The 15,796-nt window shown below is 41.8% G+C and overlaps 2 protein-coding genes and 1 pseudogene across 2 annotated transcripts; 2 read left to right on the top strand and 1 right to left on the bottom strand.

Moving 5' to 3' along the window:
* Positions 1-299: 299 nt before the first annotated feature.
* LOC143826460 (olfactory receptor 14I1-like) lies at positions 300-1,852 on the top strand. Its single transcript, XM_077315276.1, has one exon. It carries the CDS (start codon positions 300-302, stop codon positions 1,233-1,235), a length of 936 nt encoding a protein of 311 aa, XP_077171391.1. The 3' UTR covers positions 1,236-1,852.
* Positions 1,853-7,000: 5,148 nt separating this feature from the next.
* LOC143826749 (olfactory receptor 14A16-like) lies at positions 7,001-7,927 on the top strand. Its single transcript, XM_077315722.1, has one exon. It carries the CDS (start codon positions 7,001-7,003, stop codon positions 7,925-7,927), a length of 927 nt encoding a protein of 308 aa, XP_077171837.1.
* Positions 7,928-11,031: 3,104 nt separating this feature from the next.
* On the bottom strand, positions 11,032-14,721 carry LOC143825296 (olfactory receptor 14I1-like; annotated as a pseudogene).
* Positions 14,722-15,796: the final 1,075 nt, after the last annotated feature.

Here is a 15,796-nt window from a genome sequence, read left to right as displayed (position 1 = left end):
CTGTTACTTTAATGCTCCAAAGGAACCTGATCTCCTCAAGTCTCAAAGCATACATTCCTCCCTCAATTCTTCTGCAATTATCACTCAAACCAGTGCACCAGGATACGGTTCAGGTGTCACTTCTGACTTCAGTTTTGCTGAGCTGCGATTTCACACTGAAGACGGGTCTGGAGACAGGAAATGTTTTCGCTGTCATCCAATGCAGTTGCAGCTCTTCAAATTACTACTATAGCAGATTGTAATTCTCACTGTTTGCTTGTCTTTCCTTTTTCAAGGCTTGCACAATGTGGTAATGAAAAATGCTCAACGGAACTGCTGTGTCTCATTTTCTGCTCCTGGAATTCTCAGAGGTTCGGGAACTGCAGTTTATCCATATCAGTGTGTTTCTGATGTTGTACCTGGCAACCATCACAGGGAACCTCCTCATCATCTCTTCAGTCGTCTTAGACCATCATCTACACACCCCCATGTACTTCTTTCTGTTGAACTTGGCTGCGCAGGACATTGGCCAAGTGTCTATCATCCTCCCCAAATCCATGATTAATTCTCTCCTGAATACCAGATATATTTCATATTTTGGGTGTGTTGCTCAAGTCTTCTGTTTTTTGTTCTTTATAACATGTGACTTGTGTGTCCTGACAGTCATGGCGTATGACCGGTATGTGGCCATTTGCAATCCTTTACAGTATGAGATGGTAATAAATCGGCAGGCCTGCACTGAAATCATGGCTGGTGTATGGATTTCTTGTTTTCTGTATTCAGGAATGCACACCATTGGGATTTTTGCCACCCATTTCTGCTCTAACATTGTCAATCAGTTTTTTTGTGAAATTCCACAGCTAACAAAATTGTCTTGTTCTGAGTTAAATATTATTGAAATGACTACTCTTTTAACTGGATTTGTCCTTGCAGTGGGCTGTTTTGTCTATATCATTGTAACCTATCTGTACATATTCACCACGGTGTTAAGATTGCCTTCTGCAAAGGGGAGGCAGAAGGCTTTCTCCACTTGCATCCCCCACCTCACTGTCTTCTCCATATTTATATTTACTGCATGTGTGGCCCACCTGAAGCCTACCTCTAAATGTTTTTCATGGTTAGATGTTATATTTACAATGCTCTATTCCCTGGTTCCACCTATTTTTAATCCAGTGATTTACAGCTTGAGAAACAAGGAGATCAAAAAAGCCATGTCAAAGATTTTAAGGTTTGGGTATTTTTCTAGAAAGATATGATCATTAGATTGCATAACCAGTCAATACCAATTCCAGAGTGCTAATTTTATTCCTTATAGTTGAGTATTCATAATGATTTGAATCCTGCCACACCACTCAGGAAGTTATTTTTTTTTTTACTGTAAGATTTATACTTCAACTTTCCTTTTGGTGTAGTGGTTAGGAGTGTGGACTTCTAATCTGGCATGCTGGGTTCGTTTCTGCGCTCCCCCCACATGCAACCAGCTGGGTGACCTTGGGCTCGCCACGGCACTGATAAAACTGTTCTGACCGAGCAGTGATATCAGCGCTCTCTCAGCCTCACCCACCCCACAGGGTGCCTGTTGTGGGGAGAGGAATGGGAAGGCGACTGTAAGCCGCTTTGAGCCTCCTTCGGGTAGGGAAAAGTGGCATATAAGAACCAACTCTTCTTCTTCTTCTTCTTTTCACTCAAGTTAGAAGCCTTCCTCTGACTTAAGTGGGTATCTCACTGGAGAAAGAGTAACTTACACTGGAGGAAAAATTCGAAGGAGTAGAGGAATAGTTATAACCGCATTTTGTCATGTTACCTTTCTCTCCTCATGATGAGTAACCTTTGGGGCAGGTGGGGGTTAAGAGAGTGCTGAGAAAATTTTAGGTAGCCCAAGGCCATTCAGCAGGCTTCATGGGGAGGAGTGGAGAATCAAACCCCATTCCTCAGATTACATCCCACTGACCTTAGCTATGATACCACATACTACTTTGAACCCCTATATTACTCCGGTTCTCTTCTTTTAGCTGGAGGAAGGCTATTTGTCCAGGCAGGACACATGATCTCAGCATACTGTTTTTGGTGGTCAAAAAATGGTCTTGTTCTGACTTTAATGTTATTGTTATGGCTACTCTTGGAGTTGGAGTTGTCCTTGGGCTGGGCTGTTTTGTCTATATCATTGTAACTTATGTGCACATTTTCACCACAGTGCTAAGATTGCCTTCTGCAAAGGGGAGGCTGAAGGCTTTCTCCACTTGCATCCCCCACCTCATTGTCTGCTCCACATTTATGTTTACTGGATGTGTTGCTCACCTGAAACCTGTCTGTAAGAGTTTTTCTTGGTTAGATTTGATATTTACAATGCTCTGTTCCCTGGCTCCACCTATGTTGAATCCAGTGATTTATAGTATGTGAAACAAGGAGATTAAAAAAAAAAACATGTCAAAGATTTTATGTTTTAGGTATTTTTCTTGAAAGATATGATCATTAGGTTGCATGGGAGGAGCTGCGGGCCCTGCAGGGCCTGCAAGTTGGAGCTCTTCCGCCAGGTCTATGGTTGAGGCTGGCATGCTAAGGAAGATCTGTATGACACCCCCTCAGGATAATAAGATCCTGTTATTATACAATTGGCAGCCTTGGGTTTGTTGCCCCTTTTTCTCTTTGTTTCTATTTTGTTCTTTGTCTGTGGTTTTAAGGGAATTTTACTGGGGACTTTTAGGCAGATACTTTGTAACCTGTAGCGAGCCACTGAGAGTGGTGGGTAAGAAATCTAAAAATAAATTTAAAAAATAAAAATAAATAAAATAGCCAGTGAGTACCCATTCCAGAGTGCTAATTTTATTCTTTATAGTTGAGGATTCATAAAAATGTGCAACCTGCCACACCGGTAAGGAAGTTAGTTATTTTACTGTAAGATTTATACTTCAACTTTCCTTTTCACTCAAGTTAGAAGCCTTCCTCTGACTTAGGTGTGTATCCCACTGGAGAAAGAGTAACTTACACTGGAGGAAAAATTCTAAGAAGTAGAGGAATAGTTATAACCACATTTTCTCAGGTTCCCTTTCTCTCCTCACGATGAGTAACTTGTGAGGCAGGTGGGGATTAAGAGAGTGCTGAGAACATTTTAAGTAGCCCAAGGCCATTCAGCAGGATTCATGGGGAGGAGTGGCGAATCAAAGCCCATTCCCCAGATTACATCCCACTGACCTTAGCTATGGTACCACACACCACTTTTAACCTCTATACTACTCTGGTTCTCTTCTTTAAGCTGGAAGAAGGCTATTTGGAGGAAGAGCCTAAAAGAAAAAGAGTAGTAAAGTTCTAAAATGACTGTTGATATCTACAAGATGAGTTGTAATTGTTTTTGATTCTTTTTACTTCATGCCCCCCAATTCCCCTTCTTACTCTATCCCCCACCCAAGATATTGTGTGTCCAGGCAGGACACATGATCTCAGCATACTGTTTTTGGTGGTCAAAAGGAATCACATTTTCTGTTTTAGATTTTGGAAGAGAGAAACAGAAAAGCAGACGAACCCCACTCTGTTTTTGATGATAACATGGGGATACAGGGTGACTTTCTATGATAAGTGATAACTGGTGGGTTTCCCTATATGAATGCTTCTTCTTGGCTTCCATTTGTGTTGTATATGAACTTTGAAAATAAACAAAATATTACAAAATGGCTTAAGTTTCTTGCGCTCTTCCTAAGGAAACCAAGCTGCATAATAGAGTGAGGGTATAACGAGGATATTGAAATTTAATGTTTGCAGAACATCTGCTAGATCTAATACTTTTGTCAGTTAAAGGGCTGGATTTTCTGGTGAAAAGGGAGGAAGGTGTCCAAAAGTTTATACTGTGGAACATGGGAGCTATGTGTCCAGAACCTATGTGGGGAAGAGACTGTTGTACATGAACTGTGAGGCATTGAGCCAGGGATCTTTTAAAGAAATGGGATAACTGCTGCACCCAACAGTAGAAGTTCAAGAGTTCTAATCAAACCTAAAGAATTCCTGACAGTAAAGAATGGCTCTGCTTTAATTGCAGTAAGATCTAGGCCCCTCCTGAGCCAGCCAGGTCATTGGGCGACCCCTCCTGATACACCCCTTAAGGCATTGCAATAGAGCTTGTGGAGTTGGGGGAGGATATTTTTCACCATCAAGGGTGGGTTTTTATTGGGGTTTACTGGGTTTCATGGTCTACAGGGATATTATTTTTGGACTAGAAATAAAGCCCGGTGTTTTGAGAATACAGCGGGCGCTAGAACGGCGAGCCATTGGTGGAGGCCCCCTCCCTACGACGGAGCTTTTTTGGCCTTCTCCCGGCCGCCGGAGCAGCCTCAACGCGAGGACGCTCCAGCAGCTGGGAGTAGTCGGAGCACCCCCCCCACAACAGAGCATCGGCAGCCTTCTCCTGCAGCCAGCAGAAGCACCAGCCATGCTCCTGGGTGGGCGGGGTGCTGCTCCACCTTCTCCCGGCCGCTGGAGCGCCCTCGCAGCGAGGCCGCTCCAGCGGCCGGGAGAAGGCAGAGCGGCCCCCTCAATGACGGAGAATTTGCGGCCTTCTCCCGGCCGCTGGAGCGGTTTAAAGATGCTGTTGTTGTTTCCTGCCCGGAGCCACTATGTGGGAGTGGTGGGCTATAAATAAAATAATCAATCAATCGTGGTCTCAGTGAAGCAATAAGATTTTATCCACAAAGAAGCTTGCCAATGCCTTGCAGCTCATATCCAATTCCTCATGGCTGGTAAGAGTTCGAAGTACCCTAACCCAGGGGTAATCAACCTGTGGTCCTTCAGATGTCCATGGGCTATAATTCCCATGAGTCTCTGTGGAGTTGAGGGAGGGTATTTTTCACCATCAAGGGTGGGTTTTTATTGGATTTTACTGAGTATCATGGCCCAGGGGGATTTAATTTTTGAATGCTGTTGTTGTTTCCTGCCACTATGTGGGAGTGGTGGGACATAAATAAAATAATCAATCAATCAATCAATCATGGCAGAAAGGTCACAGCGAAGCAATAAGCTTGCCAATGCCTTGCAGCTCAAATCCAATTGCTTATTATTTTGGTCCTCTTCCTCATGGGTGGTAAGAGTCCGAAGTACCCTAAACAATTGTGCCGGATGAGAGCTAACAGATGCTGTAGAGATGGCAAAAAACTCTGTATCTGCATTTGCCCTGTACCTCTATTTACCCTACACATAATTACATTGTGTGTACACATCTAGTGTCTCCATCTAACACAGGCATCTTAATCCCCCTAAGAATTAGGCTATGGGGATTCCTCACCAGCATAAGCTGGAAGTGGCAACTGTAGGCATATCTGACATCAGATGCCCTCCTTTTCTCATGCTCATCCAGTGATCCGGACTTTGCAAATTACGCGTTTGAGTTACTTTAGAGAATCTGTAAAAGAAGTAACATAAGGACAGTAAACTTTTTTGGGGGGAGGGCACTTTTTCACTTTTGTTGTGCTGTAGTCAGGAGAGCAAATACTTGGAGGATTCTGCTGCAGAGCTTGGGGATACGTTTTTGACACAATGCTGTCGGCATCTTAATGGCTGGTTTATAAAGAAAAGGATGGAATGAGGGGTCTTCAGAGAGGCACAAAGAACCCTGCACCGGAAAGCTAAAGACAAGGTGAAGAAACATGGTAAGTGATGTTAAGGTCTACTCTACAGTTCTCCTGAGCAGGTTCTGCCTCCCCTCTTCTCCCTTATTCTTTTTGGTTGTCTTACTTTGCCTCTCAGACTATTGATTCTCATCCTCTCTGCAATGGGATTCATGAAAAGGCACTTGAAATTTTTTAAATTTTTTTTCAATTTTCTCATATTTGTGGCATGTCAAAAAAGGACCACCCATTTAAAAAATGTAAATGTGGAATATTAGGGTAGATGTCCAGGTAGGAGAACTCACAGGTTGGGAACTACTTTCAAAGTCATAATTGTTTGTTCGGTTTTCCTCAGTTCTGGTGACCTTGGCTTCTTCTCTGGATCATGTCAAACATGCAGAAGGAGCTTTATCGCTTGGAAACTCTGACCTGGGCTGTCAGACAGAATCATAATATTCATGAATTGATGCATAACTGTCTGGAATTGAAAATTATTTTGGTCTTTGTCTGGTTATTTGATTGACTGAACAAATCTCTGTAAATACCATTGGGAGACAATATATTACTGAATAAAATGAGAATCCAATAGCAACTTTAAGACCATCAAAGATTTATTCAGGGCTTGAGCTTTTGAGTGCAAGCTCTCTTTGTCAGACTTCTTCTGACTTCATCTGACAAAGAGTCCTTACACTCGAAAGCTCACGTCAGTTCCACAGAGAACATTGCTGGTTTGGAGGGTGAAATTTTTAATATGATACCCCATTGATGTCTTTCCATGTACAATGTTTGCCTTCCCTGGACTTTACATACAGAGGTGACAACAGAGTTACTTTAATGGCCCAAAGGAACTTGATCTCCTCAAGTCTCAAAGCATACATTCCTCCCACAATTCTTCTACAATTATCACTCAAACAAGTGCTCCAGGATACGTTTTCAGTGATTCAGGTTTCACTTTTTCACACCATTACACACTGAAGACAGCTTTGGAGACTGCAAATGTGGCCACTGTCGTCCAATACAGTTACAGCTCTTAAAATTACTACTATAGCAGATTGTAATTTTTAATGTCAATAAATCAATAATTATTTACGGTCATTCAGACCAGAATTCAAATACATGCCATTAAAAACTAAGAGAATCTAAAAAGAGAAAAAAACAGTAATAGTATTATAATTTTTTTTAAAGATCTGGCGACATAAAAACTTTAAGATGTTTGATCGAATATTTAAGACATAGTTTAAGTTGCCAGTGACAATTGGCTCTGTGTACTTTTGAAATTGGATCAGAGAGATATTTTCTGATTTACATACATAGTACGCAATTTCATGGTGGCAATGCAAAATTTAGATGTGCCGAGAGTTATTTGCCTGTAATTCTTACTGTTTGCTTGCCTTTCCTTTTTCAAGGGTTATACAACGTGGTAATGAAAAATGCTCAACGGAACTGCTGTGTCTCATTTTCTGCTCCTGGAATTCTCAGAGGTTCGGGAACTACAGTTTCTCCACATCATTGTGTTTCTGATGTTGTACTTGGCAACGATCACAGGGAACCTCCTCATCATCTCTTCAGTCATCTTAGACCATCACCTGCACACCCCCATGTACTTCTTTCTGATGAACTTGGCTGTGCAGGACCTTGGACAAGTGTCTATCATCCTCCCCAAATCCATGATCAATTCTCTCCTGAATACCAGATACATTTCATTTACTGGGTGTGTTTCTCAAGTCTTCTGGTTTTTGTTCTTTATAACATCTGATTGGTGCATCTTAACAGTCATGGCATATGACCGGTATGTGGCCATTTGCAATCCTTTACAGTATGAGATGATAATTAATAGGCAGGCCTGCACTGAAATCATGGCTGGTGTGTGGTCTGCTAGTTTTCTGTATGCAGGTATGCACACCATTGGGATTTTCACCAACCATTTCTGCTCTAACATTGTCAATCAGTTTTTTTGTGAAATTCCAAAGCTAACAAAATTGTCTTGTTCTGAGTTAAATATTATTGAAATGGCTACTCTTTTAACTGGATTTGTCCTTGCACTGGGCTGTTTTGTCTATATCATTGTAACCTATCTATACATTTTCACCACGGTGTTAAGATTGCCTTCTGCAAAGGGGAGGCAGAAGGCTTTCTCCACTTGCATCCCCCACCTCACTGTCTGCTCCACATTTGTATTTACTATATTTATTGCCCACCTGAAGCCTACCTCTAAGAGTTTTTCTTGGTTAGATATTATATTTACAATGCTCTATTCCCTGGCTCCACCTATTTTGAATCCAGTGATTTACAGCATGAGAAACAAGGAGATCAAAAAAGCCATGTCAAAGATTTTAAGGTTTAGGTATTTTTCTTGAAAGATATGATCATTCTTAGGAAGGTGATATAAAGAGATAAGTTACAGATACATTGACCAAGTTCCTATCAAATAGGATTTGAGATAGTATTTGGCCCAGTTTTGCAGAAGCCAAGACTGTTTTTTCTTCAGCAGGATTTGTTCCTCTATTGCCTATATAATGATACTCTAAGGCCCATTCTGCACACATTAGCTAATGCACTTTCAATGCACTCTAGAAGTAGATTTTCCTGTTCTGCACAGGAAAATCCAGCTATAACAGTACACTGAAAGTGCACTATCCCATGCGGAGTGAGCCCCTGTTTCTTCTCAATAGAGACCAAAAGCAGCTTACTTCATTCTTATCCCCTGAATTTATCCTCACAACGTAACGGTGGTGAGCCTGAGAGAGGGAGGCGAGCCTGAGAGAGGGAATAGCCAGCTCAAGGTGAGCCAGAGAGCCCCATTATGCACAGATTGGAAGGTCTGCATTCGGGGTGGAATGGCGGCGGCTAAAATCACCAATTATGCACATTGCAGGTGGCAACCAGGCACAGAGTCAAAGTATGCCACCGAAAAAGCCACGTTAGCGAGATGCAGAAGAATGCGGAGCTTCCAGGACCAGGGTGCAACTGGAAGCGGCTCCAGAGTAGCCACGTGCATAATCGGATACCCTGGGTTTTGCATTCCATCCCGTGCGTAAGCGGTTTGGTTTGCTTTGCTTCTTCCTACTCCGCGTTCTCCATGCTGCCGTTTCAGCCGACACACATAATAGGCCAGAGTGAGCCTGAGAGAGGTGAATAGCCAACCCAAGGCCACCCAGCAAGCTTCTATGGAAGAATGAAAATCTGAGCCTGAATCTCCCGAATCTTTCTATGACACTCAAACCATTGTTCCAGCTTGATGAGCTGTTAGGAAAGAGCCTACATTTTGGCTGGGTTGTCTTGTCTCAAAAAATAATATCCATCTCATTGTTTGGGGGGAGTGGTCTCCCTCAGTTCTATTGATGTTGTTAGTTATTCTTTTGTTACCTTTATGGGATTTTATGTGATTGGCATGTAATTTATATACCATTGATAGACATGCACAATTGCCACATAACTGACACACAAATAAAATTGAAAAACTAGGAGAAGTTTAAATAGAAATGCAATTAAATAAAACAGAAACTGGTATAAAAGGTAAAAAAAATTATGGATTTGTTTTTCCTTCAGCAGAAAGTTGTATAAGTTGAGACAATCAGTTTTCTCAGGAAAAAAATGCATGTGGCCCATGTATAACAGGAGGATGAGGGAACATTTAGAACCATGACTGCCATGGGAAAAGAGTGTTGAATCTACATGTTTTTTCCGTACCATAAAGTCCTCCTTGAAGAGGCATTTGAATAACTTTGGAGTTGTTGATGGAGTTGTTGATGGAGAGGCTGCCAAGGAGTTGACCCTGCAGGGAGAACAGTCCCCACAGGCTTGGCTAAGGCACTACTGGGCAGCCCAATTTAAACCCACAGATCTATCCACAAGATCAGCTTCTTGAATATGCAGCCCACTTCAGTAAATGTAAGATACGAATCCTCAATCCTCATACAAGGAGAACAGGATTTTTCACTAATCTTTGAACAATAGAAGTAGAGGTAATGTTTTGTAACAATAATTTCCCTTCCAGGTTCTTAGACATTGCCCTCTGTTTCCCAGTGCCCAGTGTCTGGTCACAATGGGGACAGATTACTGCCTTGTGTGCCCCTGGAGGAATAGCCACTTGCCAACTGGCTGGCTTCCTCTGGTGCTGCTTTTCAAATAGAATGTCCGAGATGGTAGAGGTCTGTGCGGTACAGAGAACCACTACCAGAATCAAAACTTTTAAAATATTTATTTAAAAGATAATGTTCACAAGCATACTTGTAGCACAGCACCAGGTTGAACAAGGGGTTCCAAATAAATGTGTATAATGCAACCCCTTTGTTCCTCTCTCTATACATGCCCTATCAGATGGATCTCCTGCACTGGCTACACCACACACACCATAGAAGTAAATAAACAGATGTTAAAATATAGGACAATGCCTTTAGCATATGAAGTTCCAGATCTGTACAAAATCTCCATTACCATGAAGGCTTTTCCAGCTCTTTGGGTAAGCAAATGATCAATGGCAAACTCCTCCACTTAAATCTCAGCACCAAATCTCCTTCCTCCAAGCTGCCAGAAATGTGTCTCAGATTTGTCAGAGAAGCTTTCCCTGATGATCCTAGAAATTTTCTTCAAATGTTCATTCCCTGTTCAGAGGTGGAGAGAGCTTGACCCACTCATTATCTCGCCTGCTAGATCTATTGGCATTTGTATGAAAGGGGGCTGAAATATGTTTGGGAAGCAACTGAACTGACTTCTTCCTCCCTCCCTGTTCTATGGAGAAAGAGGGAGGGAGGGAGGAAGACCTTTTCCACATTGGAGGCTCTACGCTGGGCTGTAGGCTGGAGTTTGAGCTGGGATAATTTGCCCTGCCTCTTCCTGCTCTCAGAGCGGGGAGTCTTTGGCTCAGGTTTGTGCTCAGATTTGTGCTCCAGCATGGGAGCCATTTTAGTGAAGTTCCCAATGTGGAAACAGTTAGAGAGAGAGAGAGAAAGAGAAAGAGAGAGAGAGAGAGAGAGAGAAAGAAAGAAAGAAAGAAAGAAAGAAAGAAAGAAAGAAAGAAAGAAAGAAAGAAAGAAAGAAAGAAAGAAAGAAAGAAAGAGAGAGGGAATATTTAAAACTCACAGTGTAGGTCCAGTTCAAACTCCAAAGAAATAAAGCATTTCTTCACAAGCTATGATGTTTACATGTAACTGCCATGTTCAGTACATTTGTGAATGACAATTTGACATTGTGGTAGTGTGGTAGCTGTTATTGTTGATCCCTCCTGTTAGGATTCCAGGAGGCATCTGCCTGGTACGCATAGGAAATGAGATGCTGAAATAGCTAAGCTTTTATTTCATTCTTATAAAAGTTACAGGGCGTGTAGTCCTAGCCTCATGTCTACAGAATGATTAAGATATAATTCAGTGATTCTGCCAAATATTTAAATCTGCTACTGAGTCATTACAGTATGTGCACAGAAAAGAGAACACAGTTTCTTATACTACAGCAACTCTTATTTCTATAGTGGTTGAGAGTAAATGGAGAATAAGTCTTTTTTGTAATGAACTTCCAGTGGGAGAGCCATATCAATTGTAGCCTGATAAAATAGAACTCCAGTCACACCATAGAGATTAGCAGCATTTATTACAGTATCAGCATTCGCGAGACAGAGCTCACTTCTTTAGAAACAATGAGGGGAAATAAAGACTTATCCAATAAGGGAAAAGATTGAGGAGATTCCATCTTCTTTACTACCCAAGATTTAAAAAAAATAATGTAAAGGAGAAACATTCCCAGAAAACTATAAATATAAAAATCTACTCTCAGCTACCAGGTGGTAACAAGGCAAGTAATAGGGCACTGGGATACCAGTATGGTCTTTCAAGTGTTACAGTATAATGAACAGACTTCTACAGAGTCTTCACATTTCAGTGGTTATTTAATGTCCAGAATATTAAACAAATCCAAACACATTTCACTGTGTGTCTTTCTCAAGGGATGCCAATTCCAATGTTTTCAACAAGAACTTCAGTTTAGAGAAATAATCTCTTAACAGAGAGTAAGACTGTTATAACAACTGCTACTCCTAGCTGAAGGCATTCTAGTCCTATTGCTTGCCTTGTGTCTGGTTCTTTTTGATTGAAACTACCAGGTGGCGGCTTGAGATATCCTGGGATTATAATTATTATCCTGGTGACAGAGATCAGTTCCCCTGAAGAAAATGGTCATTTTGGACTATATTAAATCCGTGGGTTCAATAAGACATGGACACTCAACTCCAACAACCAACAACTTTACTGGAACAGGAAATATTGAACAACAATTGGAATGGTGGAATTTGTATATACTTTTGTGGCTCCCTCCAAGGCACTTGATTGGCCCTTAATGGAGGCCCGTGATTAGTCCATAAATCCATTCTGTGATTGGCTAAGAGTCCAGAGCCAATGAATCCCAGGACCCCAGACTTAGGTTCAAGATCAGGGTAGCTTATGCTGTCCCTTGAAACCCACATACACAATAGAATGCATGGCATTATACCCCACTGAAGTCCCTCCTCTTCCCAAAACCCCACTTTCCTCAGGTTCCCCTCAGACATTCCGGTATTTCCCAATTTGGAGCTAGCAGTCCAAGTTAGAACAACTTTGCTGGAGATGATTTGAGAAAATGTCCCAAATGGAAAAGTTTCACTAATGCAGTTTTGATCTCTTTGTTTCTCATGCTATAGATGAGTGGATTGAGCAATGGAGAGATTATAGTATATATCACAGCAAAAGCTATATCTAGATGAGAAAAAGTATTAGCGGGAGGTCTTGCATAGGCAAAGATCCCACTGAATACAAGCAGAGAAACCACAGTGAGGTGGGGAAGGCAAGTGGAGAGGGCTTTCTTCTTGCCCTGAACAGAAGGGATTCTGAGCACGGCAGCAAAAATCTTTATGTAAGTTACAAGGATGAATGAAAAGCATCCTAGCACAATGCTACAGTTAAGTACAAGAAGGCCAACTTCTACTAAGTACAAGTCAGAGCAGGCAAGCTTTAATAACTGTGGGACTTCACAGAAGAATTGATTGACTACATTGGAGCAGAAGGTAATAGCAAAGGTGCCTCCAGTGTGTAATGTAGCATTAAGAATACCACTAACCCATGCACTGATGGCCATCTGAATGCAGGCTCCTTTGTGCATAATTAACTCATATTGTAATGGATTGCAGATAGCGACATATCGATCATGGGCCATTATTGTGAGCAGGGCAAGGTCTGAGGTTGCGAAGGCGAAGAAAAAGAAAACCTGAGCCACACATCCAGAATAAGAGATTGACCTGGTGTTCATGAGGGAATTAAACACAGCTTTGGGCACCATGACCGAAATCGAACCAATATCCATAACACCCAAGTTCATTAAGAAAAAGTACATGGGGCTGTGCAGGTGATGATCAATAGTTACCAAAATGGCGATGAGAAGATTGTTGGTCACAGCTACCAAGTACAATCCTAGGAATGCAGAGAAGTATAAAATCTGTAGGTTCCGGACTTCTGTAAATTCCAGGAGCAGAAATGTGGATGTGCTGGTAATGTTAGACATTTTGTTCTCAATGCATTGATTCTTGTTATCTGTGGGACAAAGTACTTCCAAAATTAATTCAAGGTTGATCAGAATGGCCTATTCTGAGAATCTCGGTCCACCAAATAAATCTGTGCTGAATGACAAGATTGTATCTACCATCGTTATCTCAACCCCCACAGATCTATCTCCTTCAGTCTACACAGACCTAAGTGTATACATGACTGTATTTTGCCCGACAATATACTTTATTAGGTTGATCAGAAATTCATACATATAATACAAAGAGAACTACATACATTTAGTTTGCACTCATGTAGAATGTGCAGAGGCAGAAACAAGAAGTTCATTGCACATGGAGAGAAAGGTTTTTGTTTTTTTAAGTATGCCATCCCACCGCCATACTAAGTTTATTTTAATTCCTCCTTTCATTAAACAGAGAATGATTATTCAAGGTTTTTTCGGGACAGTTTACAACAATAAAACAAAGATAAAACATTGTTATGACAGTTAAAAGCCTGTACCCTGCTCCCTCCCCCACCCCCCACCCCCTTTTCTTTTTTCATCTGTCAGATAACCATATTGGATAGTATCCAGTACAGGGGAGCCAGGGAGATGGATAGGATTTCACGTCACTATGGCCTCAACCATAATTCCACAATAAAGTTTTATCAAAGCTTCTTTGGGATGCCAAATTATACAGTAATTACTGGATTGCCTCAACACAAAATTCCAAATGTCACAAGTACAAGGCACTGAATTGGATCCAGCCACTTTTTTTCACTTTGGCTCATTCAAATCCCCTTCTTACTTCAGCCCCCATCCTACATGGGATCTGTCCATGAAGATTCTGTGACTTTTAGCCCCTTTCTACGAGCAGAATAGCTGATTTGAAGAAGAAGAGTTGGTTATATGCTGCTTTTCTCTACTCGAAGGCATCTCAAAGCAGTTGACATTCACCTTTCCTCTCCCTAAAACACAGACACACTGTGAGGTAGGTGAGGCTGAGAGAGCCCTGATATTACTGCTCTTTCGGAACAGCTTTATCAGTGTTGTGGCAAGCCTGAGGTCACCCAGCTGGTTGCATGTGGGGGAATGCCGAATCAAACCCAGCTTGCCAGATTAGAAGTCCACACTCCTAACCATTACACCAAGCAGTCAAAGAACTAGAAGTAGAGGATAGTTGGTGGTGAATCCATAGGACAATTGGTGGTGAATCCATAGCAGAGAATTCAAGGGCCATGCAGAGCAGTTATCTACAGGGAGTCAGTCCAGCATACACACATGCACATTCAAGAAATCAGACAAACCATTCCCTCCCAATCACAAAGAGAACTTTCAGGTTAATCAATGTCATGACAAGCATTTATTAGCAGCTTATTGGGGCATGCTCCAGCAATGTCAGGAGACACACTAATCCAAAAGGATCAGCGAAAATGTTGAACAGCAAAAATAATAATTTGGCATGGGTTATATACTCACCGAAGCCAAATTGGTCCGGATTGGGTCCTTAGCGCACAACCCTACCGCTACCTCTTCATTCTTTAAATATGGTTGCTCATCTCCTTAGATGTATATTCCAGAACAGCCCTCCTTCTCCTCAACTGTACCAGCGAGATGAAGATGGATTCCAAGAAGAAGGCATGAAGTATTCTCTGCACGGTTGTGTTCTAGCTAAAACATTAAAGGTTTAAACCATTTGGCTGGAGGCTGGGAGGTAGAGCTTGTGGCTCTGACAGTTCAGAAAAAGTACCAAGCCAAGAGAGCTCTCATAGACGTTCAGAACCTAAGTGAAGAATCGCATGGTTCAACATGCATCTAATACATTGATTCCACAGCACTGGAAGTGATATCATTTAGAAAAGTAATTAAGAAGAAAAGAAACTAACAGCCTTTTTCTAGACAATGACACAATTGGGGGGGGGGGAGGAAAAACAAATCAAAACTTACTTTAATAATCAATTTTTCTTTTAAAGTTAAGAAACTGTTTGTCCAAAAATTGTTTCCAACCCATTTTTAAAAATCAGCCTTTTAAGAAACTTCTTGAGGAACTTGTCACAGTACATATGCCAGATGCTGACCTAAACCTGGCTTAGAAAGGCTTAATGCATAAAATGATTAATTTACAATCTGTTGTGTCTGCTTGGTAAATTGCTTCCCAAAGGCCCGCATACCTGACGGGAAATACGGATTCCCCCCTCCCTTCTGCTGTACCGTGATGTGATGAGTTGGATTTAAAAAAATATATATATTATTAACCTAAGAAAGTTTGAAAGCTATAGCATTGGACTAGGATATGAGAGGCCTGTGTTTGTGTTGGCAGAATTTAAATTTGCAGAGAAGGAGAGCTAATTTGTTGTACCCAACTCTTTACTATGCAAAGGAGTCTCAAAGACCTTTTCTGCACTGGCAGTGCTATACTGGGCTGCCGCCAGGTGTTTCAGCCAGGGCTGCTTGCTGCACTTCTTCATGGGTCCATATGGGGGAGCATTTTTCACACCAGATCCAGTTTGCCCTAGATTTGTGACTCCAGACAAGGCAGCCAGGGCAGTGAGCTTCCACTGCACGGCTCTGCCGCTGGGGGCATTCCTGGTTATATTTAAGAAGGTGAGATTGGATTAAAACCAGAACTAAAATGCTCCAGGTGGCTCCATGGCACTGCGCAGCCTGATACTTCCCTGCCAGATGGCACTGAGGCAACACAGACCCCAGTGGCATCTGCT

Source organism: Paroedura picta, chromosome 16 (genome assembly GCF_049243985.1).
Source record: "Paroedura picta isolate Pp20150507F chromosome 16, Ppicta_v3.0, whole genome shotgun sequence".
Classification (NCBI taxonomy): domain Eukaryota; kingdom Metazoa; phylum Chordata; class Lepidosauria; order Squamata; family Gekkonidae; genus Paroedura; species Paroedura picta.
This window is presented reverse-complemented; position numbering and strand designations above follow the sequence as displayed.